At 46.8% G+C, this 25,516-nt stretch overlaps 1 protein-coding gene across 3 annotated transcripts in view; it reads right to left on the reverse strand.

The window, feature by feature from the left end:
- Positions 1 to 25,516, reverse strand: part of GRIA1 (glutamate ionotropic receptor AMPA type subunit 1) — a 307,990-nt gene that overhangs the window by 91,314 nt on the left and 191,160 nt on the right. For all 3 annotated transcript variants that reach the window (XM_084763795.1, XM_084763794.1, XM_084763796.1), the window contains exons 6-8: positions 16,234 to 16,395; positions 12,991 to 13,158; positions 4,466 to 4,570 (exon numbers count right to left, since the gene is read on the reverse strand). In XM_084763795.1, coding sequence (XP_084619921.1) covers positions 4,466 to 4,570; positions 12,991 to 13,158; positions 16,234 to 16,395 — 435 coding nt within the window. The remainder of the gene's footprint in view (positions 1 to 4,465; positions 4,571 to 12,990; positions 13,159 to 16,233; positions 16,396 to 25,516) is intronic.

Genomic DNA, 25,516 nt, shown 5'->3' on the forward strand with positions numbered 1-25,516 from the left:
ACTGTATTTTTCTGGAAATAAGAAGCCAGGGAAGAGCCCTAAGCAGTATGATCCCTTGTATATTTGAAACAGATTTCCCAGCTCTGAGGGTGGCAATGTGGTCTTTGTGGTGAGGTGGACCATCTACACCTAATAGGATCCATTGCAGTGAGGAAGCTACTGGCCAGGGCAAGGAAGGTGACATGGACCCTGGGTTGGCCAATGTAGATGGAGGAATGGCTGTGCTGAGGCCTTATCTTAGGTGGACATTAGTTTGTAGATGAACAGTTGGATTCCAAGGACTTAAACCTTCCAGGGGGACAAATGGAATAGAAAGCTCTGGGTTCTTCTGGAATGAGAAGATAATGAAGCTAGCCAGAAGGAATTCTGGTCACTGTGGTCTTTTCTGCCCAATTATGTGCAAAGCCAGAACTGAGCAACAAACATAGGCCAGGGAAGGGAGACTCAAGTCAAGTTGCAAGGGGCAGATGTCAGGTGCCACCAGTGATCACTGAAACAGCCTGTCACACAATCAGTAGTCAAGGGGATTGGATCTCCACTGACGATGCCCTGAGGAAGGAATCTGTAGCACAGTGCTCCACAATACTCCTGTGAGTGGCCAGTATAAGAATGTGTGATTCCATCCCAACGTGACAAGATGTTTCATTCAAAGAAGAATCCCTAAGCCCACCAGGAAGTCATACATCTAAGTGGGACTTGGTAAGACTTAACATCACTAGAGCCAGGGCAAAATCTGTTCTCTGTTCTCTGAAACTTTAAGCTTGATGGGCAGAGAGAAGCTTAGCATCTCAGTGGGTTGTTAAACTGCAAGGGGTGCCTAGGGAGATTGCTGGCCCTGAGTCAGCGGGATGCAGGTGGGATTGGAGTTTCCCAGAAGCCCTGAACCAGGAAAAGAAAGCTTTTGTTACACTGGGCAGGTAAGGCCTTGCAATGTCCCTGAAACAAGCACAAGGTCACTCAAGAAAAGCTTAGGTATTAATTTGCTTGGAGTCTGGTTGGGTAAAAGTCCTGGAGGCAGAGATTCCGAGGGATTGATTTTTCTGAAAGGCAGATCCCTGCAGACAAAGAATGTTTAAGATCACATTCTAAGAAAGGATTTAGACACTAGGAAGTAAGTTTGAAAACAGCTTGGTGATTAAAAAACCAGGCACAGCCATTTGCTGGAGGGTTTGAAGGCTGCTCAGTTAGTTCTGTGCAGTGCATACAGAACTGGTGTGAAGTCTCTGTGGCAGACAGAGAGGAGTTTAGAATATGAGCAAGTGGATGTCGGCTCTGTCACTCTCTTGAGATGACGTCCTTCTTTCCTTCTCTCCCTCCACCCCTCCCCATTCCTTCTCTTTCTTTTTTCTTCCCCTCCTTCCCTTCTTTTTTAAGTCTCAGTCTCATTGCATAGTACAGGATACTCTTGAACTGACAAGGATCCTCTTGGCTGAGCCTTCCAAGTCCTGGGATTACAAGCATGCCCCTTCCCCTGAATCAGAGGTTATGTAACTGAGGTTCAGGAAGGCTGAGTGACTTGTTCACAGTTATATGTCCAGTGCAGAGTAAAGCAGATACTCAAATACTGGTCTGCCTGTCCTTAAAGACCCTTGCTTTTTTCCACTAATATAAGCCCAGTAGGCTGGTGTACTGGTATTGAGCCTGTCCCCTTGTTGCAGGAATCTGCATTTTAAACTAGATCTCTGTGCACTGCTTGGTTACTGCTCATCCCTACAGTGAGCTGCTTACTCTGGGAAGCTCTTAATGAAGCCAAGATCAAGAGAAGATAGAGACTTCTCTGTAAGTCAGTGAAGGGTTAGAGTCCCAGCAAAGGCCCTGTAATCATTGATGAGGTCACACCAGAGGTAACTCATGCAATGAGGAAGGTCCCTAACTCCACTTCCCCAGTAAACCATAGTCTAGTCGGGGAGAGAGAGAGAGAGAGAGAGAGAGAGAGAGAGAGAGAGAGAGAGAGAGAGAGAGACAGAGAGAGAGAGAGAGACAGAGAGACAGAGAGAGAGAGAGAGACAGAGAGACAGAGAGAGACAGAGAGAGAGACAGAGAGAGAGAGAGAGAGCGCTAAAAAACCAAACCAAACCAAATTAAACTGCTATCATATGGAATTTTTCAAGGGTCATCCAAAATACCAGGACTGAGAGGAACTAGAAGTTATTCAGCCAAATCTCTCTCATTTAATTAAAGATCCAGACCAAGATAGGCTAAACACACAGCTGGATGATAACTGGGCAGATGTCTGATTCTCATATATGGAATATAAAATATGAACTATGAAATATGCCATATAACAGATATGATATGGAGAAGCTTATTATATGAGCATGGGGTGGGGAGAAGGGAGGGGACAATGGGGGAGGGAAGAGGAGATGACATCAGAGGTTGCTTCTATGTCAACATACGCCTTACGCTACCCCATGTTCTCAATGTACTCCTAATGGGAGACAGGAATCTGGCTTTATTTGAATGGCTCTCATTACCTGGGGGAGAGGATGATCCTGCCCCCCCATCAGTCTTCCAAACCTCTTGTTATGTAGCCCAGGTTTGTTGGAGTAATGTTTTCACGCACTATGTAGAGATTGTCCTTGTATTACTCAAATGCTGAAGTCTGAACCGCCAATAGCTGAAGCAAGAGAGGGAGGCAGGCTTTCCAGCAGAGAGAGGGACTCTGGGAAGGAATCTCAGGAGCAGCAGTCGCTAGCCACACATAGGAAAAGCCAGGTCTAGAGACTAAAATGGACAGGCTGCATGACAAGATGTTGGCTAGGTCAGTATAATCAGTTTAATATAGCTGAGAATCTGCCCAGTGATAGTGCCATAAGCTTATAATAAATATAAAAGGTCTCTGTATCATTATTCCATCCACCAGCCCATTTCACAGGCTGATCTTGAACTTCTTCTGATTCCTCTGCCTCACATTCAGTAGTGCTGGGTTCAAAGGCCTATGCCACCAGTCCAGGCTCAACCTCCATGTACAAACACATGGCTTTTATGCATTGTATAGGCAGGTATCAAACTTGTGCCCCTGGCAAGTGGAAACAACCCTCACTGTGAGGGTGCTGAGGTGAGCCCAGGCGCATGGTTCCTGATTGTCTGTCTAAAAGCAACTGTCTTGATTGTTCCAGCACTTTGCAAACCAGTAAAGCATCTGCATTTCACTGTAGGGCAAGAGCTCTCCTGAGGGTGTGAAAGTACCATGGTTAGGTCATGCGTCTGCTGTCCCTTTCAGGAGCAGCAGGATTCTCCTGGTGTACACATGTCCTCCAGCATTGTCCTGATTGTGTCAATCTGATTGTTAAAGGCTGGACAGCAGCTTCAGATAAACAGGGGCTAAGGAGTCAGGGGCCTTGAACAAGGTGTCTCTTTAGCTATGGCTCATTGAGACCTTGGATAGCCTTTTGGGCCTCTCTGTCTCAGTTTACCAATGGAGAAAGGGATACATTCCACAGCCCTCCAGCAGCTTCAAACCCTCAACAATAACTCCTTGCTAGTTTACCACAAGGAAGCAGACATGATGAAGGCTGAGGGCAAGGGAGACAGAATGAAAGTAGCCAGGGAAGTTTTCTCCAAGGAACACCTCTTGCTCTAAGTGCAAAGAATCAACTAAGCAAAAGATGGCAGCAGGGTGAAGAGCCCATCATTCCTAGGAACGTGACACACCAGCACAGAAAGGAGCACATGGACTCAAAGAACCAGAACAAACAAGATTAGCTAAAGTGGCCCAAAGGAACTGTCTAAGGTCAAAGGTGGAGAAATTGACAGTGACCAAATCAATGTGGTTCTTAGAGTTTAAGTAAGACCAAAGGATCTATATTCCATATTAAAAGGTCTAATGCAAATATTAATATTATATAAAAACACATGCATGTGTGTTTTACCTCTGACTTCTGTGGAGAAGAGAGCACAGCTGTGTATAAGTTTGAACAGTCAGAAGACAGTTAACCTCACCAGTAAAAATTCTAGAATTCTCCAAAATCCCTAGGCATATCACTGGTACTGCATACACATCTATTACTGTATATTTCCAGGTTCCTTTTTTTTTTTAAAGTGAGACTAAATCTCATTCTATACCCTTGGCTAGACTGAGACTTCCAATAATCCTCCAGCCTCGGTCATTGGAGTGTTGAAGTCACAGACGGAGAAGTATGCCCGGCTCTTCCTTTCTATGTTCAGGGTGTTTTTCTGTGCCATGTTCTCAGTAACTCTCAGAAAGAAAGAATCTGTGAGTTGCATCTCCATTTTACAAAGAGGAACTCAGAAGGGACCTGACTTTCTCCAAATCCCAGGTGACAAGTGACAGAGCCAAAACTAGAAGAGTTTAGACCCCTGCCCCACATTTCCCCAGTCTCCTCAAAGGTATAGGCAAGGCAGGTGTCCAGGGCCCTCATTACCACCTAAGCTTCCACTCAGCCCAGGTGGCCCAGGTGGCCCAGGTGGCCCAGGTGGCCCAGGTGGCCCAGGTGGCCCTTACCTTGCGGATCCCATCATGCTTCATTTCGATCACATGGAGAGTGTAGTTGGTCCGGCGCCCTTTCTCGTTGAATTGCACGTTTCCAGTCAAACCTTCGAATTGCACCTGAAAACACAGGCAAATACTGAGCAGTGGTGCCACAAACTCAGCAATTGAATTTCATGTTTATCCCTGTGGGGTTTTGTTGGTTTGTTTGTGCATGTGGTTTTTGGCTTTCTGAGGTGGCATCTTAAATAGCTCAATCTGGCTTTGACCTCAACACAAACCTGACAAAGATGACCTTGAACTTCTTGCCCACCTTCTTCAACTTCCCAAGTGATGGGGTAATAGGCTTGTGCCACCGAGGCTGACCGGCATTTAGAGCAGGTTACTAGTCTGGGAGGCTGCTTGATTGGGCTGTGTCTACACCTTATCTTTTCTGAGCAATGCACCTAGCAACCTGTTGACAACCTAGGACTGCTGTCTGCATCAAGATGCACATTCACTTGGTTTAAGCCGTGGAAACAAGTTACTCCTTAGCAACTGCTTCATTGATGCCCCATTTCTAGTCAGACACATCTTGGAACTCATCCTGAAAAATGAGGAAGATGGAGCAATCTTGCCTAGACTTTTTTTGGGGGCACATGCACAGAAAAGCAAACTATTCTCTGAGTGAACTTTTAGGGAGAATCTCCTATTTTCCCTCTTATGCCTACGCATAATTGTGTCTCTCTCTTTCTGATTGAGATCAGATGCATTATGGGAATGGACATGCATGGTGAGCAGAGACTGGTTAATCTAAGTCTGTCAGTCATAGTAGAAAGCCACCCAAATTACATTTCTAGTAACCTAACTCTGCCTTCCTTTGAACCCTAAGAAGGAAGACCCAAAGGATAAACAGGACTCTGGAACACCCTCACTCCTGTGTGGGCACACTGATGATCATGACATCTTTCTGATTTGTCTAACTCTGCTTTGAGTAAAGTGTTCTTGCTACTTTATAGCCTCTGTGAACCTGTGTTCCCTCCTTGAATAACACACCAAGAGGCTGGACACACCCTGCCCAAATGCTGACCCACCATGTGTTTGTTTGTTTTGTAGGAACTTTTGCCTTTTCAGAACCCAAGAGCATTAAATGTGCTGGAGTTTGGAGCAGCCCACAGGCTAGAACCTCACTCCTTGCCACGGCCAGCTTCAGTGTGGTGAGGACATCCTCACCTGCATGGGCCTGTTCTCTCTCATTGCTTCAGGCAAGCATTATTGGCAAGTCAAGCATCATGCTAACGGGGCATCTTCCCATCAGCCTTAGCCAACAAACTCCCACCACACCTTGCCTGCTCAGATGAGCAAGTGAAGATGGAGAAGTCAAGGGACCGAGGTGCCACCACCGACAAGTCACACTGGAAGGCACCTTTAGGATGGGTGTGTTGAATATGATTGGACAATATCTTTTAATTCTTTTGTGAGTGCAGGTAATAAAATACCTGCAAATCTGATGGCTTGGATTTGTCCCTGGCTTCCCCACCAACAACCAGGTGACCTTGGTGATTTGCCTTCTTCAGTCTCCAGGTTACAAAGTTTCTGCCCTGTCTACCTTAAGTGACAGCAGATGCACAAATGCAGTGAAAAACAGAATGCTCCTACAGAGACCCCCCATTCAGCTAGTGCATGCAGGGCCTTGGAGACATCTCAGATGGCCAAAATCCAAAAGTCTATGGCATGAGAAATTTTTTCTCTTTAAATGAGCCAGCCTGAACTTGCATGGACTCTTCAAGTTCAAATTACAGATTAAAGGTCCAGTAGACAATATCGGAACCCAAGCCTGCTTCTCCTGCAGAGACTGAGTAGCCCTTAAGCGAAGGATGAGTCCAGGAAATGAAGTCATAGTCCCCGACATTGACCCTGTGTCCTCAAATCCCTCCTGCCTATGACTGGTGAGGTGAGGCTGTGTTACAAATAGAGGTTCTGCCTTGTGACATAGCACTGCTTAGAGTCTTCCCCTTCAATAGCTTGAAGCAAAATGTCATGCAGAGTTTTCTTTTTCAGAAAGAAGTCAGGGAGGATAGATTGTGTGTGTGTGTGTGTGTGTGTGTGTGTGTGTGTGTGTGTGTGTGTACCTGTTCTGAAGCCTACCCTTCATCCTTTTCTGGTTTTGAAGTCTCAGTAGGGAGGCCACAAGAGGCCCAAAACACTGAACAAAGTATACAAGCTCTTTGCTCTCTCTTCAGCAAGCCGGCAATAGCACCACTCCTGGAAAAGTCTGAAGCATCCTTCTTTTGCAGAAAGAAAATGGAACATGGATTCTGCTACAAAGACTACTAGAAAGGAGTCTTTACCTTCTTCTTACCTTGAATCACTGTGGTGGTTTAAATGGGAAATGCTCCCCATACGCTTATGTATTTGAATACGTGTCTTCAGTTGGTGACACCTTTTTGTGTGTGTGTGTGTGTAAGTTTAGGTGGTACAGCCTTGCTAGAGGAAGTATATCACTGGGAATGTGTGTCGCCATGCCTCCCTACCACGATGGACTCACCCCCTCTGAAACTATAAATCCAAACAAACTCTTTCTTTCCAAATGCTGCCTTGTTTTTATCACAGCAATAGAAAGGAAACTAATATAGGCACCTTGGCCCATGCTCAGCTCTCCCAGTGGTTCACGTTCAAGGTGGGGAGCTTGCTTGGTAAGTTTCACTTTAAGTAACTTATTTCGACAGTGGTAGGGAAAATGCATGGATGACTGGATGGTAAAGCAAACATGACCAAACATGAAAAATCACCACCAACAATACAAATGGATACCTGCTCTCTGTCACTAGTCTCAAATATCAATATATTTGGTGGTAAGACATTGCATGATCTCTTATGATGCAGCTTCCTCATGTGTTTGATGCATTGGTTTGAGTTAACTATGTCTTAAGTTTATTTTGAGGGTAAATAAGATACTTTATGACAAAAGTTTTGTCCTTGCAAATGCACAAAAGGTTAGCTGCGGTTATTGTTACTAAAGATGGCCCCAAATACTACTACCATCTCCTAAGCATTGTGCATACATGAAGCTTTATCCACATTCCCAGAGATCCATGAGGCATGATGCTTAGACTTTATGATTTCCCTTCTGTGGGTAGGTGCCATGAATAAGCAGCAGAGGCAGGCCTGAAATCTCAAGCTCCTGATGTCTTCTGGCATCTTTATCTCAGATATCAAGTGGCCTCTCATAGAGGGGGCCTGAGTGCCACACCCAGCTGCAGTGGGCCCCACAGACATGCACAGTGTGGTATGTAATGCCTAACGCTACTACAAGCTCCTGCTGGGCATTTCCAGACATGCTTTGTGGGCTCCAAAGGATAGATGCTGGCTCCTCACTGAGTCCATTTCTAGGTTTCCTTCTTAAATAATTTAAATATTGAGAATGTTGTGCTGGACATGAGTGTTCATATGTGAGTACCACTCAGATGATGAAGAAGATGAAGTTACCACAGCTGTACTGTGTAGAATGGGCCAACAGGTATGGAGAATAGGCTAAAAACAGAAGGGTTCATGTCTGTCTGGAAAGTTGTCCTACAGTAGGGTAGAGCAGGCTACTCTTTACAAGAGTGAGAATGGCGCTACTGTCCTTTCATAGTGCCTCGGTGTCCAGTAAGGCAAAGGACCCCCCCTCAGAAAGTTCTAGGAACCAGAGGCCTCCAGGTACTGCTCCAGGCACTTCATCAGAAGCCTCAAGACAGAGCCCCACAGGCAAACATTAGGCGGCGCTCAGGAGAGCCTTCAGAAGGAAGGGCAGGGAAGAAGGATTGTAGGAGCCAGAGGGGTCAAGGACACCACAAGAAAACCCACAGAAACAACTACTTTGGGCCCATAGGGGCTCACAGAGACTGAACTGACAACCGGGGAGTCTGCAAGGGCCTGGCCTAGGTCCTCTGCACATATGTTATGGCTGAGTAGTTTGGTGCTCTTGTGGGACTCCTAATGGTGGAAGCAGGGGCTGTCTCTGACTCTTGCCATTTTTTGGGACCCTTTTCCTCTCACTGGGTTACCTCACCTAGCCTTACTATGAGGAGGTGTGCCTAGACTTATTGCAATTTGATATGCTATGTTTGGTTGATATCCCTGGGAGGCCTGTCCTTTTCTGAAGGGAAATGGGGAAGGAGAAGGAGGAAGAGGAAAAGGAAGAGGAGGAGGAGGAGGAAGAGGAGGAGGAAGAGGAGGAGGAAGAGGAGGAGAAGTGAATCTGGGGGAGAAGAGAGATGGGGGAGGGTCTGGGAGGAGAGGCAGGAGGTGAAACTACGGTGGGGATATAATATATGAGAGAAGAGAAGGAGGAGGAGGAGGAGGAAGAGGAAGAAGAGTAGTTCTGAGTCCTTTGAGCAGATGAACCAGTAGCACAAACAAGTGATTATTACATGGTGTCCAGATGGCTTTAGGTGGGGCTAGAATGTGAACCTAGCTCTTTCCTTCAACACTCCCTTACAGGTCGAGTGTGACATCCCCAAATGTGCCTGCGTTCTGGTTCTAGTCTTTGGCAGGTATCATATGTGTGTTTGGAATTGAGCCCAAGGCCTCATGCCTGCTAGTCCATGCAAATGGTCCCTCATAGAGCCTCATTCCTAGCTTCTCTTTCTCCCTTAGGTGTTCAGGCTGGACAGTGAGTTGAACGATCCCAGCTGTATTCCTACAGAAAGCTTTGTAGTTGTACACACTTTCTGATCCTGCAGCACTTACTCTGTGGCTCGGTCCTCAGTGCACATCTCCCTGTTACTGCTAGTGAGGTTCTCATGCCTTTGAACCTTGACATTGTGTATTGGAAAGCAGGGGCTCCTCTTGCCCACTCCATCCCAGGTGCCATCCATCCTTCATTTGTGTATACTTGACTATGACCTAAGTAAGAACTAAGAGGGTTAATCGATCCTGGAGGCGGCTTTCTGAACTTGATGGCTTGGGCTTTGCTTCTAGGAGCATCTATGATCCCATAACATCTGGTCATACAAAATTATACATAGTAACACATGCATCTTTTTTTCTTGGAAAAAAAAGAGCCCAGAGATTTTTCCTTCCTCATCCTTAAAGGTCTATGATCTCTCACACATTAAGAGCTTGACTTGAGACTTGAGTCTTGGGTCTTTTTTTTTTTTTAATGTCGGCTAGAAATAGGCACAGGGTGTTTCCTTCTTGGAGCACTGTGGGCTTCCAGGTTGTAGGTTCGTTGAGGTCTTAAATACTTCTCCTGGTGGCAGACAGGGGCAGCTTCACTTTGCTCTGGAGGAATCCCAGTGGTGAGGGATGCCGGTGCAGATAGACTGCCCATAGCTCTGTGCTGCACTGGGCTTGGCCACTGCTTTGGGTCACCTCTGCTAAGTTGCAGAGCAACATCTGTGTGTGGCACACAGGTCAGCTGTATCATCTAAGGCAGTTTAATCACTCTCCTGGAAGCTCAGACTTGTCATTTTACGTTTACTCAGATAATAAATCTGAGTCCCACTGTGCTTCATGGAGCACTCAGTGAGGTGACACATGAAATGCTCAGAGCCTGTGCTGTCAGCCCATGCTACATCATAGCTATCATTAGCATTATCTTTAGGATTTGACTTCTAGGCAGGCTGTGCTGGACTTCAGACAGCAACATCTGAGCCAGCGTGAGATTGGTCCTTTGTACTATGTGACCCAAAGGCTGCAGACACAGGAGTTCTGGAGCAAAGGCCTGGGTTCCTAGACTGGGTGCCTCTAGGATTTACATGGGCTCTGGTGGTAGTTTCTTCTGATGAAATGCTATCTAAAAAGGTGGGTCTAGAAGACAAAATGGTTGGATAGTGGTCCTGGCTGGGTGAAGGCTCCAGCACTCAGCACTGTAGAGAGGAATCTGCTAGGTCACAGGATAGGCCTGATACATGGAAGGAGGGGCCCAGGGCATGGATCTGGTTCTGCTTCTGTGGTTAAACTGCTGTGTGACCATAGAGGCATCACAGGCCACTCTGGGTCTACTACCTCATTATAAAGTGAGGGAAAGTGTGGGCCAGTAATCTTCAAGGTTTCTTCTAGCAATAACTGCTTGAGTCTAGGTGATTCACACAGATTTGAAAAAGAGTCTGTTTTGGACAGATGATCTTAGGGAAGGAACATTTTGGTTTGTTTGTTTGTTCATCAAAGAGACTGAAGGAGTCTCTCGTGGGCTGGACTTGACTTTTTTTCATTGTCCCCAGTGTTTAGTCCCCCTCTCCCTGTGGAGTGCACAGTCAGCTCTTGGGAGCTACCCACGGAAGGCAGGCACACACGTATCTCAGCTCCAAAGCAGAGGAAGCTATCAGCCTTTGCCATGGCAACCAACTCTCTGCAATTCTGCTAGGGCAGAAAACAGAGGACGAGTATATGTTATAGTGGAAAGATGTGAGTTAGACATATGGGAAATGGATACACTTGTAGAGTTTTCTCCTTCCTCCTGGCACTTTCCATGTAGCTCACATAAAGTAGAAAGTACCAATCCTTCTGCCTCTGTCTTCTGAATGCTGGGGTCTTAGCGTTCTTATGGACAGCTGAGACTTGGGTGCTGTCTGCCTGGCCACCAGGGAGCAGGGTGGCTATTCTGAGGTTGCTCAGAGAGACTTAGGGGCTGTCTTTCTTGCTTCCTGACTGAAAGCACTGCCTGTCACTCCACATTGCCTCATGGGCTTCATCCCTGTCATGGTGGCATCAGAATATGCTTTTAGGGATGTCATTAAGATGGGAGAAGCAGACGAGCTGGAAGCTTGTGGTGCCAAGGGCAAGTCCCTGGGATTGTCTGAGGCCAGCCTCACACTGCAGACAGATCTGTCTCGACTGATGTCTGTTAAGAGCATTTTAAATGTGCTGGGAATGGCCACTGACTCTTTGGTAATCATTCTGGAACCTGCCTGGTGTCTGTTGTCACTTCCTGGTGACTTGGGGGGCTGCCCTGCACAGAGAAGAAGGAAGGGCAGAGGTCTGTACAGAGACGGTGGAAGGCAGAGACATGGCTGAGGTCCTAATGATGCCCACTATGGTAGGAAGGTCTTCTGCCTCACCTCAGTCTGGAGAACATGACTGCATGACTCTACCTCACAGGGCTCCTCTTCAGGGCTGAGGGACAGCCACTGTGGCTCTCTCCTTATTTTCTCTGGGTTGTGAATATTGCCCGTGCCCTGCACAGGTGGATGTGCACTTTGTGTCCCTGTCACTCTTGTTTAGAAGGTCTCCTCTCTCCTGGAAGCCCAAATCCTTCTGCTGAATGCAGGCTTAATGGTGGAGTGGCCTCACCCAGGGAATGCCACTGGCTGGGGAAGGCGGGTTCTGGAGGACAGTTACACCAATATCTTGCTGTTGTGGCTTTCCCTCTGTGCCGTGTTTTGCCATTCCCTTTGGGGTTAGTGCAGCTTTCTTACCGCCATCTTTCTGCCTTCACACCAGAGGTAATGCTGTGCAGTAGCAAATCAAGAATCACAGCATGGGCTTGTAGTATTTCTAGAGACTTCTAGGACCTCCAAGAGTACTCAATCAGTGAGCAACTCCCCAGAATCTTCAAAAGCAGAAATGTCAAATATACACCCATGTATACCACTGTCTTAGCTTGATATGTGAGCAAAAATATAAGTAATTTAATATTTATACTCTCCACTGTGGAGTCTGGATTCTTCCTCTGAGTCCTTTGAATGGCCAATCAATTGGGCCAGGCATGATTTTCCATTCTTGTTCTCACAGTTTGAGTGTAAACAGAATTGATGACTGGGGCTGAGATGCAAGAAAGTCAGGTGAGAAGGACATGCAACACCCACGGAATGTACATGAATAAGGAAGGAATGAAGGAGACAAGTCTAGGGGTCTGCTCAGAGCTCAGTCAACCCTGAGCATTTCTTAGCTTGTGTGTGTGTGTGTGTGTGTGTGTGTGTGTGTGTGTGTGTGTGTGTGTTTGTGTGTGTGTGTAGACCTGTGGATGGGTACATATGCATATGTGTTACACTTTTATATAGAAGCCAGAGGATGATGTCTTACACTGCTACTGTATACCTTATATATCGATGCAGGGTCTCTCACTTGAACCCAGAACTCATGAGTTCTACTAGTCTTCCTAGCCAGCCCACTGTAGAGATCCCATCTCTGCCCTTCTTGCATTCTGGGAGTATAGACAAGCAATCACATCTGTCCACCATTCATGTGAGTGCTGGGGTTCCAAACTCTGGTCCTTGTGCTCTTGTGATAAGCATTTTACCTTATCATCTAACTTCCCTGGCATCATCCCTACATAGTATGCCAAATGCCCTTGCTGAGCATGGGAACCAGTGGCTTTCTTTTCTTTAGTATAAACCCTAAGCAGAGAATACAGCCTTGATACTATAAGCAATGGCACCACACTTCCATGGCATCTCTGTTTGTTTTATCCCAAGTTTGACTTGAGTTCCATTCATTTGACACAAACAGTGCAGTGGTCACTCCAAACTCCAGGCTTACCCTTCATTTTAGAGTGATGCACACCGCTTGGACTGGATCCTGACTTTCCTATTTGGCTCCCAAGAGTGAGGTAGGAAGGCATTTGGTATCCTTACCTGCTGCAGGGCTCTCTGGATGTCAATCCCTTGGCCCCAGGGCACAGCTGGGTTAGCCAGACAGTCCCCAGCATTCCCCCGCCGGGATATGTCAATCCTCTGCCTCCGTAGGCTCTGGAAGGCCTCGGCCATCACTTTCACACCATCATAGGTAAGAGCAGATGTGTACTGGGGAGGGAAGGCAGAAAGGCAGGTGTCAGAGAGAGCTGGCAGACAGGTGGGAGGCTATCTGCTGGGAACTGAACTTCCTGGTGAGTGACGTATGGGATGGGCCAGCGGCTTGGCATGTTTGCAGCTGGATGTTTCATCTCTCTCACAAGTCAGCTCACTAGTCCAGCCAAGCGGCTCTCCAGGGCTGGAAGTTCAGCCCAGCTAGCTGTAACCTTTAAAGGCAAGCTGGCATTTTGGAGTTTGGTGCTCACCCTTGTGACTTGAAAAAATGTTGGTTTCTTCAGGAAGAAATGCACAGATTAAATATAACGTATCTGCAGGACAAATTCATGGAAAATCAGTCGGCTTCCTCTTTAGGAGAGTCAACAACTGGGAGCTAAGGAGAGCTGCCTGCTCTACTACCTCTTCTAACAGTAAAGGAAATGACAGTCTAGGATGAGCAAGCCCCTAATTATCGCTGTGTGTCTTGCTCTGTGTTAAAGTGCACATTCTATAAACTCTCCTTCTTGTAGATTAATGATAATGCTTAAGGGTTTTCCTCGCTTGACCAAAGAGCAGCCAAGATATGAATGAGACAAAACTGGTCTTACTACCCAGTTATGACATCTTAAGGTTGCATGACAGTTATAGAACGGGTTATTTTTCCAGTTCCAGCACACACGCAGGCTGGAAGTCTTACTTAATTGCTCCTGACATTATTTTTGAGTCAGAGTCTTAGACTGAGCCTCAAGCTCACAAACTGGCAGGAGTGCTTGGCCTGTGAACTCCATGGATCCTCATGTCCCTGACTCCCCAGGAGTAGGGTAACAGGCCTATTCGGTCATGCTTAACATTTTCTGTGGGGGCTGGGATCCAAATAAAGTTCCTTACGCTTACACAGCAAACACATAACTGACCAAAATACCTCCTCAGTCCCTTCTAGTTTATATTTTTGTAACAGGCTAGTCTGGAACTTTCTGTGTAGCCCAGGATGACACTGACCTCCTATTCCTCCTGCTTCCACATTTTAAGTGCTGCTATCATAAGCATGCACCTTGTTAACAAAAAAAGCTGGGCATGCTGGCACACACCTTTAATGCTAGCACTCAGTGAGGCAGAAGCAGGTGAATCTCTGTGAGTTCCAGGCCAGCCTGGTCTGCAAAGTGTGTCCAGGAGAGTCAAGGCTACACAGAGAAACATTGTCTGGAAAAACTGAACCAAACAAAACAAGACTGCTTTGATCATCTTAGAAACAAATACATCACACTTGGCTATTGGTTTGGCCAGTCATAAACTACTTTGTTAGCCCCCGTCAGAGTCAATCTTTGTTTTAAAGCACTTTTGTTTAATCAGATGCCACAGTGAGTCTTCATTCTTGAAGAGTTAAGTCAGTTTGGTCACTGATGGGACAGAAAATACCCCACTTACTTATACAGTCTGCAATTCACAAAACGGACTGAGCAGCCTCGAAATGTGGGCCAAGGATTCACCTATGGTCCCAAATAACAGACTTGGCCTCAGAATCCTTCTCAACACAGTTTTGCATGGAGCCACTGCCATGCTATGTGATCTCACCTGGGAGGGCAGCAGCCTGCTCTCCACATCCACAAACACTGTCAAATGTCAAACAAAGCAAGGTTTGGCTGTGGGACTCCTTCCAAGTGAAAAGCTGGCTGCAGAGCCAGGTAGAGAGCAGTTGAGCATCTCCAGGCAAGTTTCTCTGATGGTCATCTGGGTGTTTAGAGGCGGAGAGTAAGAGCCACCTCTATCCTCTACTCACAGAGACTGTCTATAAAGAGATGGCCATTTCTCTATTGCTGGGTAAGATGGTGACAGAAGGGAGGGGGCTCTAGCACTTGCGTAGCATGCACAAGGTATTAATTTCCATCCCAAGTATTGCTGGAGGAAAAAGAAAGATGGTGGCCCTACTTAGAACAGAACCAACATTTTATGGCTTCCCTTGAAACCAGCTAAAGGCAGTTTTCTCACATGGGGTTGGTGGCGAGTAATCAAAAGATCTGGCAATAACTTCTGAGAAGAATTCTCGCTGTGTGTACATGTTCATGTATGTGTGGCTGTGTATGTGTATGTGCATGTGCTGAGGTCAGAGGTCAACATCAGGAGTCCTCTTTGGTCTTTCTTCACTTTAGTTCTGTGACAGTGTTTCTCACTGGATCTGGAGCTCACCAATTTGGCTAGACTGGCTGGCTCACCAGCAAGCTCCAGGAATCCTCCTGCTTCTGCCTTCCTAGGGCTGGGGTTATGGATGTTTGGTCCTGCACTTGGATAGTTACATGGGTATTGGGGATCGCAGCAAGCACTTTGCCAGCTGAGCCATCCCTCAGTTTCAGGAAAAGAGTTCTTAAGAACAGAGGGGAGTGCTTTTCGTTTTTTCATCCTCATGCTGTGTTTGGGATTGGAGTATCCCCTCCCTCCTAAAAGGAAGAGACAACTGACATAATCAAGGGATTAACCCACCAATGAACTGATAACCCAGTGGCATCATTGGGAAGTGGTGGAAATCGGAGGCGGGTTTTCCTTGGAGGAAGTGGGTCACTGAGTGTGTGCCTTTGGAGGCTGAAGCTTGTCCCTGGCCCCTTCCTGAATCTCCACACCCTGGATGCCTTGAAATGAGCAGTTTCCCTCCATTGTGTCTTTCCGCCACGATGTCCCTGCCTTACCACAGCCCTAAAAGCAATGGAGCCAGCTGGCCACACGCTGAAACCATTAGCCAAAATAGATCTTTCCTCCTAGAGTTGATTTGTTCAAACATTTTGTCCCACTGACAAAAGTCAATTAGCAGATGCTGGGTAGAATGCTGGCATCACAGCTGAAGTCCATGCAGGCTTCTTGTATCATAGAGTAGAAGTCAAAAGCCGAGGGTAACAGAATAAGAATTTGGGATATTTGGTGAATGTGCATCAATGGAGACAGCTTTGGGCTGCTGACCTCTGTTGTGTTGGCATGCCTGACCCTTATGCTGATGTTTTCCTTTGCTTATTAGAAAAATTATGTTATTTCTGAAGGCTAACATGGCCCAGTGTTCTTGGGATGGCTAAGGGAGAAAAAAAAAAAGGGTATCCATTTTCACACCTTCGGCCTCTTCCAGTCCACCCTGGTGTGGTCTCGGGCGTCACTTGTCCTCCACTGCTGCATGATTCTGGCTGGGATCGTGTCTGTATAGTTCACCAACTGGAACCCTGTCACATTGGCTCCACTCTCCTTGAACTTATTTAAGTCAATGTCCATGAAGCCCTGTGGAGGAAGGAAAGGGGAGAGTCAAAACATGTTGCCTGGGCAGGCCATGCCACCAGAGTACAGACTCATGAGGCTTTCTCTCTTGCTTCCCAAGGCAGAGCAGACTGAATGGAGACACCAGTGTGTTACCCACCTTCATTTTTTTTTTTACACAAAGTTGTCATAGAGTACAAGATGGCAAACCTGGGATGTAGGAGGGCTGGCTTTACACTACATTGGACCAGGTTACTTTGTTCATATATTTATTTATTTAATATATTTTATTACTTTATTCATATTACATCTCAATGGTTATCTCATCCCTTGTATCTTCCCATTCCTCCCTCCCTCCCATTTTCCCTTTACTCCCCTGGGATTGAGGGGGACCTCCTCCCCCTGTATATGCTCATAGGGCATCAAGTCTCTTCTTGGTAGCCTGCTATTCTTCCTCTGAGTGCCGCCAGGCCTCCCCATCCAGGGGATGTGGTCAAATATGAGGTACCAGAGATCTAGAGATGTGAACTGTTCGTATATTTATATAATGGAGTCTGAAGGTACGGGAAAAAGACACTATGTGACCAGACTGACAATCAATGAATAACTAGGATTTAAAAATCATCATCATCATCATCATCATCATTATACTTTTAGAATTTCCATGCAGTTTATTTTGACCACGCTGACTCCTCCCCCAGCTCCTCTGGATCCACTCTTCCCTACCCTTTAACTTTGTACACTCTTTTATTTTTTTAACTCACTGTGTCCAACTTATACAATGCATATACTGTTGGCTGTGGTGCCAACTCCTGGCCAACCTACAAGATATCATATTCTTGAAGAGCACTGACTCTTGCAGGAATAAATTGCCAATAACTTCTTGTCTAGGGTGGGGAATTTGGCCTTACCTCCCATCTTCACATGGGGGCTGTGTCTGGCTTAAACCAGTGCAGGTGCTATGTATGAGTTCATATGTGCGACTGCCCTGTAGTCTCTGGAAAACACTGTGTGTGCCATTGTGTGTGTGTGTGTGTGTATGTGTGTGTGTGTATGTGTGTGTGTGTGTGTGTGTGTGTGTGTGTGTGTGTAACTGTGCAGAGGGTAGCCTCTCCTTCCACATCTCTGTAGGTTCTGGGGACTGAACTTGGGTTCTGGGCTTGTGTGACCAATCCCTTTACTTCAGAGTTATCTCAATGGTCCAGATTTTTTGCTTTTTCCTTTTTAAAAAAAAATCGATTCTTCTCTCATATATTATATACCAAGCACAGTTTCCTTTCCCTCCTCCCTTTCCAGTCCCCCCCTCCTGCCTCCTCTCTCTGCCAGATTCTTTAGATGACAGGATATATAAAGATGCAAAGGGGAAATCTCGAAGGCTTGTCCTCGCTCACCACTCTGCTTTACCTTTGGAGAGAGGAGACATCTGAAATGTGCTGGGGACAAGTACCTGCAGGCTCCCCAAGGTCCCCAGCGAGTCCTAGAAAGGCCCTGGCTTCTGATGGGGCTGTTCACCTCTCACTGTGCTCTTTCATGCACAGTGAACTGGACCTGCTCTCCCTGAGGAGACTTGGCCACCTCTGACATCCATGAAGGATTCTTTATTGAGAATGGAGTTTCCTTCCACTTCAGCAAAACTCCCTCAAAGTCAGGAAGCCTTGAACTTAAAAGAAAGCCTTGCTATTATGAATAAGGCTACTATGAACATGGTTGAGCAAATGTTCTTGTTGTATGTTGGAACATCTTCTGGGTATATTCCAAGGAGTGGAATAGCTGGGTCTTGAGGAAGCCTTATTCCCAGTTTTCTGAGATAGTGCCAGATAGATTTCCAAAGTGGCTGTACTAGTTTGCATTCTCATCAGCAATGAAGAAATGTTCCTCTCTCTCTACATCCTTGCCAGTATGATGGGGAGGCCTGGTGGCCCTCAGAGGAAGGATAGCAGGCTACCAAGAAGAGACTTGATACTCTATGAGCATATACAGGGGGAAGAGGCCCCCCGCATCCACAGTCATAGGGGAGGAGAGTAGGGGGAAAATGGGAGGGAGGGAGGAGTGGGAGGATACAAGGGATGGGATAACAATTGAGATGAAATATGAATAAATTAATAAAATATATTTAAAAAGAAAGCCTTGCATTTATATAATAAATTCAATAATACACAGTGCTTTTACATCTGTGGCCCCTTTCCACTTCACTCCTCTGTAGGGTACAGCTTACTTGTCCGTTTGCCACATACAGAAACTAAAACAGAAAGGGGGTCAGTGCCCACAAAGCTGCTCACTGAGTTACTGACAGGAAAGGGATCAGAACTAAGATCTTCTGTTAAACTATTAGCTCCTCCCCCCCCCCCCAAAAAAAAAATCTCATCAGCAAACATACTATTTTGAAAACTTAGAGTGCACCTGCTCCCTCCCTTGTGGACCTTACATTCTGGTATGGTTAATCAGATAGTGAACAAGAAAACACAGAACACACGGTATGTGCTCCTTAGTAGCCATCTGTCTACGAAGAGAGGGAAATTGGGGTCGTTAATGTGGAGATGGCAGTGGTCCAGATGAGCCTGCCTGTGTGGCCTTGTTGCCACAGGCAGAGTCCCATGGAGCTATTTAGGTGGGGAACCCTGCGCGAAAGCCTGGGGGCAGGAGGCTGGCTGCCTGGAATGTTTTAAGAACAGCAAAGGGGCTGGTGTGACAGGAAGGCAGTATCGAGAAAGATTTCTGGTAGGAGATGTGGTCGGGGAGTGGTGCACGCTGGGTCGCACATAGCTTGTGTTAACTTACTTCTTCTTTTTTTTTTTTTGTCAACTAAGATTAGTACTACCTTATAGGTTTCTGGGCAGGGAGCGTATTTGGCTCCATGGAAAGTGCCCAATCCAGATAACAGAAATAGACTAAGAGAAGGAGGTGAGGCAGTGTGCCTCCCATGGCAACACCCACAGCTGGCAGCCAAGGTCCATGCACTGAACCTGGCTCAGAATCTCAGGGCTTGTCCATACCAAGTTCCTGAAAGAAAGGACTTAATGATTCCAAGCCTTGCCACTTCCACCAGTACCTTTGACAGTCCGTGACCTCTTAGAGCTCTATTTTATAGACAAGCCCAGCTCAGCCCCACCCAGAAGTTCTCCTTGCTGCCTGTCTGGAGTGCCACTTCTATTCTTGACTGCTTCCCATGGTCGGGATCTGTCGGCACCGCACCGTCCAGCGGAAATAAGACACCAACAACCAGACTTCTTCTCGAGATCTTTACTCAGGATTAAGCTCAGTGGGAATGGCCCCGAAGAAGGGAAGGGCCAAGCTTAAGTACAACTCAAGGGCCAATCAGCTCATGCCAGGTGCCACCTCCTCATAGGTCCGCGTCAGAGCAGGACTGCTCGTCATCAGATCACCAGTTACCCTTGCACAGCCTTTTGCCATATAAGGACTTGTTTATCTTAGAGAGCGCTCGCCGTCGGGATGGCAGAAACCTGCGTCTTGTTAAGGCACGGCACCTCGCAGCTCTCCACAATTCCCCCTGTTTTATTTTGTAAGAGCAGGACGAAATGGGTGAGAGTAGAGGTCTGATCTCCAGAGGACACTGATGTATGACCGCCCACACATTCTGACAAAAAGGTTTCCAAGGTTTTACTCTTTAACTTGTTTCCTTTTGATATTAACAGCTCTTGAAGAGCGGCGAAAACCAGATGAGACTGTGACGCACCCATATTTTCGCTTTTTTTTCCGTGATAAACCTCGTGTATTGGCTCCCTTCCGGAGACTTAAGAATTAGCTCCTTTCCTGTAGTTTTCAGCAGCCCTTTCTGAGCTGCCCTGATCGGACATGACCAAGAGTTTCCCATTTTTAAAGGGTCTCTGAACGTCCCCCGCTTTACCGCATATTGAATAACTTGTCTCAACAACCTGAGAACCTTCCCCCGCTTTACCGCGGACTGAAAAACTTGCCTCAACAACCTGAGAACCTTCCTCTGCTTTACCGTGGACTGAAAAACTTGTCTCAACAACCTGAGAACCTTCCCCTGCTTTACTGCGGACTGAAAAACTTGCTTCAACAACCTGAGAACCTTCCCTCGCTTTACCGGGGACTGAAAAACTTGTCTCAACAACCTGAGAACCTTTACACTCGGGTCCTAATTTACCGGACACTTATCGATCGATCGCCCTGTAGATCAGGAGTTCTGAAGTCTGACGTACCGAGGACTTTAAGCTCCCCGTACGGGCCACCACTTGTCGGCGCCGCACCGTCCAGCGGAAATAAGACACCAACAACCAGACTTCTTCTCGAGATCTTTACTCAGGATTAAGCTCAGTGGGAATGGCCCCGAAGAAGGGAAGGGCCAAGCTTAAGTACAACTCAAGGCCAATCAGCTCATGCCAGGTGTCACCTCCTCATAGGTCCGCGTCAGAGCAGGACTGCTCGTCATCAGATCACCAGTTACCCTTGCACAGCCTTTTGCCATATAAGGACTTGTTTATCTTAGAGAGCGCGGAAACCTGCGCCTTGTTAAGGCGTGGCACCTCGCAGCTCTCCACAGGGATCCCCTCTTGTGTGAGCCAGTTCCTGATGTGCAGCACTGTTGCCCCTGTTTACCTCCACTCCCTGCTCTACACACTGCTATTCCACTCTCTGCAGTAACTGCAAACACCTGCTGCCCCACCTGCATGCAGAGAAGGCTGGGCATGCCAGGGCTCACACGCCCAGGGGAAGCTCTACACCAGTGACAGCTGCTATGGGGTTCATAGATGCCAGCCCAGCATCCTCTGCTGGTGCATCAGCTGGTGGAATGTTCTATGCTGACGTGCAGAGATGAAGTGAGTGGCAGGTGGGGGAGGGGGATTCACTTTTCTTCTGTATTGTGCATCCCTAACTGCGTTTCCAGGATGGGAACATAGCACCTGCTTCCTCCTGATTGTGGGAGAACCCCAGTCGAGTTTTTTTTCTTTCCAACACTCAGTCTAGCCCATTCCGACAACATGAGCTCCTGCTGTTTCTCTGGAGCAACCTAGATCATCTCCCCTCATTGTTTCTTTTGTCTTCTTTTATTCCAGTGACATGCCAACTATTGAGGTGGGAACAGTTTTAATTTTCATCTCATTCACTGATAGGTCCTAGCACCTAGCATGCCCAGCCCAGGGCAGATGCTCAATCCTTTCTTGCTGTGAGAATGAATACATCTAGAGATTGTCCCTCAAGCAGGTGTGCCAATTAGCCAGGGGAGACGTGACCAGCAGGCAACAGCTGCCAGGGCGTGATTTTAATCAGTTGAGATTAACTTGTACCACAGCCACAGTTCACAGAGTGACACAGAGGCAACTGGCTTGTGCAATGGTACCAGCCAGCTGTTCTTAAAGGTAAAGTCACACTTTAGCTCCGCTACCCAGACTGCATTTGACGGCATTATACCCTGTAAGATTACAGCCATCTCAGAACTGGTTAAAAGCAAGTACACAGTTGGGAGATTTTCCATACTCTTTGGAGACTTTTAAAAAGAACATCTTGTTCGCGAAATAGCTATTGAGAGAATGAAATGAAAATTATCTCCCCGCAGTCAGATCCTGTCACTTGCCATCTGTAACAAGCTCCGGGGCAGCCCCACTGACTTTCCCTCCCCAGCATAACGAAGGCCAACAGGACTGGTGAATTGCTCAAACAGAAGTGCAGCTCAGCTTCATTGCTAGCAAGGCTGATGATAACATCAGTAGAGCCAACCCAGGGTCACACATAATCAAGGTGATGGGTCTCTCCAACCACACGCCCATAGCCCAGAAACAGAACAGATGCACACTCCCTTTTGTGAACAATTCACCATGAGAACCAAACCCAGGAAGCCACTTGTGGTCACTGTACATTTAAGAGCTCCAACAGAAGATTGCCTGCTGGGAGTGACCCCGCTGACCCCAGGACGTCCTAAGCACAAATGAGACTCATAGTTACTAGGCTTGATTTCTCCCCAGTGCAGGGCCACAGACTTGCTCGATAGAGGAGTGTGGTCTTGTTTAAGAAGAGAGATAAAGGCACTAGCTCTTTGCCTACTAGGAAATTGTGAAATTCGGCTAACTCTCTTCCCCCAGTACATCTACTAAATAGATTTAATTAAATCATCTTCCAATTTCCTTTTCTATTTTATTAAAAAACCCATGGGGGTAGTATTTGGTAATTTGTGCATTTTCTTTATCTGTCTTATTCATACTATTATCTAATGTGTTTAAGGGTGCCATGTTGTTAATTACAGCTCTTTAAAAGTTTTAGCTATGAAACTTCACTGTCACGATTTTCTTTAAGTGATACTTATCCCCAAATGCTGAGTCCATTGTTCGAAACACCATTACTGCTGAAAAAGAATGACAAAATCTACAGGTGTTTGATTCTTCAAGTTACGTGTCACCCAAAAGTTTAGGTCTTCTACCCTTTCACTGTCTCCCGAGAGTCCGGGTACCTGGTCCCACTCTTCGAAGAGTGATTGTTATCTAAAGTGGCTTGGTGACACATGCCTGTAATGCCAGTCCTCAGAAGGTAGAGGCAGGAGGATCAAGCATTTGCAGGTCCCGCCTTGCCGATATAGAGGTCCTGCTCCAGCCTGGGTTATGTGAGACACCGGGAAGAAGGCACTCCTGAGGCAGCCAGGCGTCTCTGCTTCCGTGGGCTTTGTTAGTGCCTTTCTCTGTAGTGCAGCGGCTGCCCCAGGTGCGACCAGTGAACAGGCAGCATGAAAAAGATGATCGGCCTCCCATCTTCATCCGGGAGGCAGGGGATGTGGCTAAGGAAGGGCAGGCTGAGGGTACTCCTTCGTCTAATGGATACAAGGACTACCTGGTGTATACATGAGGGTGCTTGCAGAATAGCTCCCTCTAAGCACTGTCAATCCACAGCTCTGGAAAAGGCGCACAAGATCCTGATTTTTGACAAAATGCTGATGTCGGCGAGTCAATAGTCAAGGGTAAATGTATTAAAATTATGAAGGCAATTATCAGGAGAACTAAACAAAATAGCATAGCCCCAGTCATTAAGGAGAGGCTGGTGATGTTAGGGGGATGATCAGAAAATGTTTCATCGCAGAGCTAATAGGAGCCTTAGATGGTAGGAAAAGGAGTTGCAGGAATGTTGTGTAGTGTGTGGCAGAAATAGCCAGAATAACCAAATACGGGGAAGGTGTAATTTCATACTTTTAAGAGGCTTGGGATTGGGTTGGGTCCCACGATCAAGGTGGAGAAAAATGAGAAAGTAGAGGGTTTTGCTTGTTGTAGTTCAGATCTACCTGCCATACACTTTTACCCTTTAAATACCACTAGAAAATAACAACAACAATCCTGAAATAAAGCTAATGTGCTCTCGGGTTAGATGCCATTGTCAGTCCCCAGAAGAGGAGGAGGCAGTGAAGTCACGGGATGGATGAGGAGGAGGTAGTAGGCTTTGAGGAGTCATGTTCTAGTGTGGCAAGAATCTCAGCTTACTCTGCCATTTCTTAGCCTCGGGCTGAGGGACAGCAGTGGCCTGCCCCATAGTCCCAAGCACAGCTCAGAAGAATAACAAAAACGATGGCGTAGTAAAATAACCACTTCATTGTACATGATCTAACTTTATCTAAATCACCTTTTGGGGATTATGGAGTTACTGTTGTAGGAAAAAAAAAAAAGAAAATTAAACAATCAGCCAAGAGTTACCCCAGGGTTTATTCTAAGTCTTTCCTAGCTTCCTTCCCATGCTGCACATTCATTTTAATGTCTGTGTACATATCTAGCTTAGTCCTATATGTGGTCTGAGAGGCAACTGGACAGCAGGCACAGGAGATCATTTGCATAAGCCACTAAAGGGATTCACCCCAATTCTTGCCTAGACCTGATTCAGAGACCTCTGCGAACTTCTTAACCACACCCTTTGACTGCTTCACCAACATGTCACAGTGCCAGCCTGTGTGTGTGTGGGGGGGGGGGGAGGGAACACAGGAGTTTAGATCCAAGATGGTGAATCCATTACCCTAGTCAAAGAGGGCCAAACCCCCTCCAATAATAGCAGACAGTTAAGAGCCCAGAATGCATGTTGTTGGGCCAGAGCTCGTGCATTTTACAGAGGCCTGTAAGAGTGCTGAGTTTCTTCTGGACGTAAGCATCTCTGGCTGGTGGTGCATCTTAAGTACTGATTTTTCTGGAGCCTGTAAACTAAGCCCCTGCCCTTCATCCATGTTCTGGACCTGAGAGAGCCCTTGGTGGAGGATCAGGCTGTGAGGGGAGCCGGTTTTGTGATTCTCGTCATAATGCTACCTGGCCTTTTAGTGTAAATTCTGGGGCTTGAACTCAGCTTCTCAGGCTCCCGAGGCAAATGCTTCACTGACTAAGCCGTCTCCCCAGCCCACAGCACGGCACTTTCAGGCTGACAAGCTTTGCCTTCAAAGCCCAGTTTCCTTTTTTTTCCCCCTGAGATCCTTAAAAGAGGGTCACCCACATGCTGTTCAGCCCTCACCATCCTGTCTGAGCTTGCATCACACCCAGCAGAAAGGAGAAAGGACATTCTACAATGCTTGGGTTCAGCCTTGAGATGAAGGCTTAATAAGCTAACACTGGCTTGTGTTGGGAGGGGGCGGGGAGGGGAAAGCTTTTCTATCCCAGCCACCTGACATCAAGAAGAGGAAAGATCAGACCAAATCAAAAAGACCCATACTTTTTACTCTGAATGGTACAGGTTGAACACATCAAGTTTTCCCCAGGTTGTCAGAGAAATATCTCAGATGACAGCTCTGTGGGGAGAGCAGTCACAGGAGCGTATGGTTTGAAAGTTGCCTCCTGTTAGGAAGGGTTGGAAAGCAGAGACGAGCAGCCTGAAATATAATGGAAGATTGAGAGGGTAGGCGAAGGATGTATTTGACTCTTGGGAGGGTTGTCATGGGAAAGAGGTGGGAAATTTGTTCTCTAAGGTAACGCAAAGTGGGGCAAACAGATGAACAGTATGATCTCAAGGGAGACTGAGTTTTGTTAAATTGATAACAGCAGCCATTGCTGTTTTGCATGAAGCAGCCTAAACCGAACAAGGTAGCAGGCATTGCCATGGGGCCAATGCCTTAATGATCACATTTAAACCTCGTAAGCACACCAACAGCCTCCTCTATTAACACTGGGAAACTTGTGGATTTGGCTTTCAGCTCTACAACTAGTGTGGCTCC

Source organism: Acomys minous, assembly GCF_964271855.1.
Source record: "Acomys minous genome assembly, chromosome: 16".
Taxonomy (NCBI): Eukaryota; Metazoa; Chordata; class Mammalia; order Rodentia; family Muridae; genus Acomys; species Acomys minous.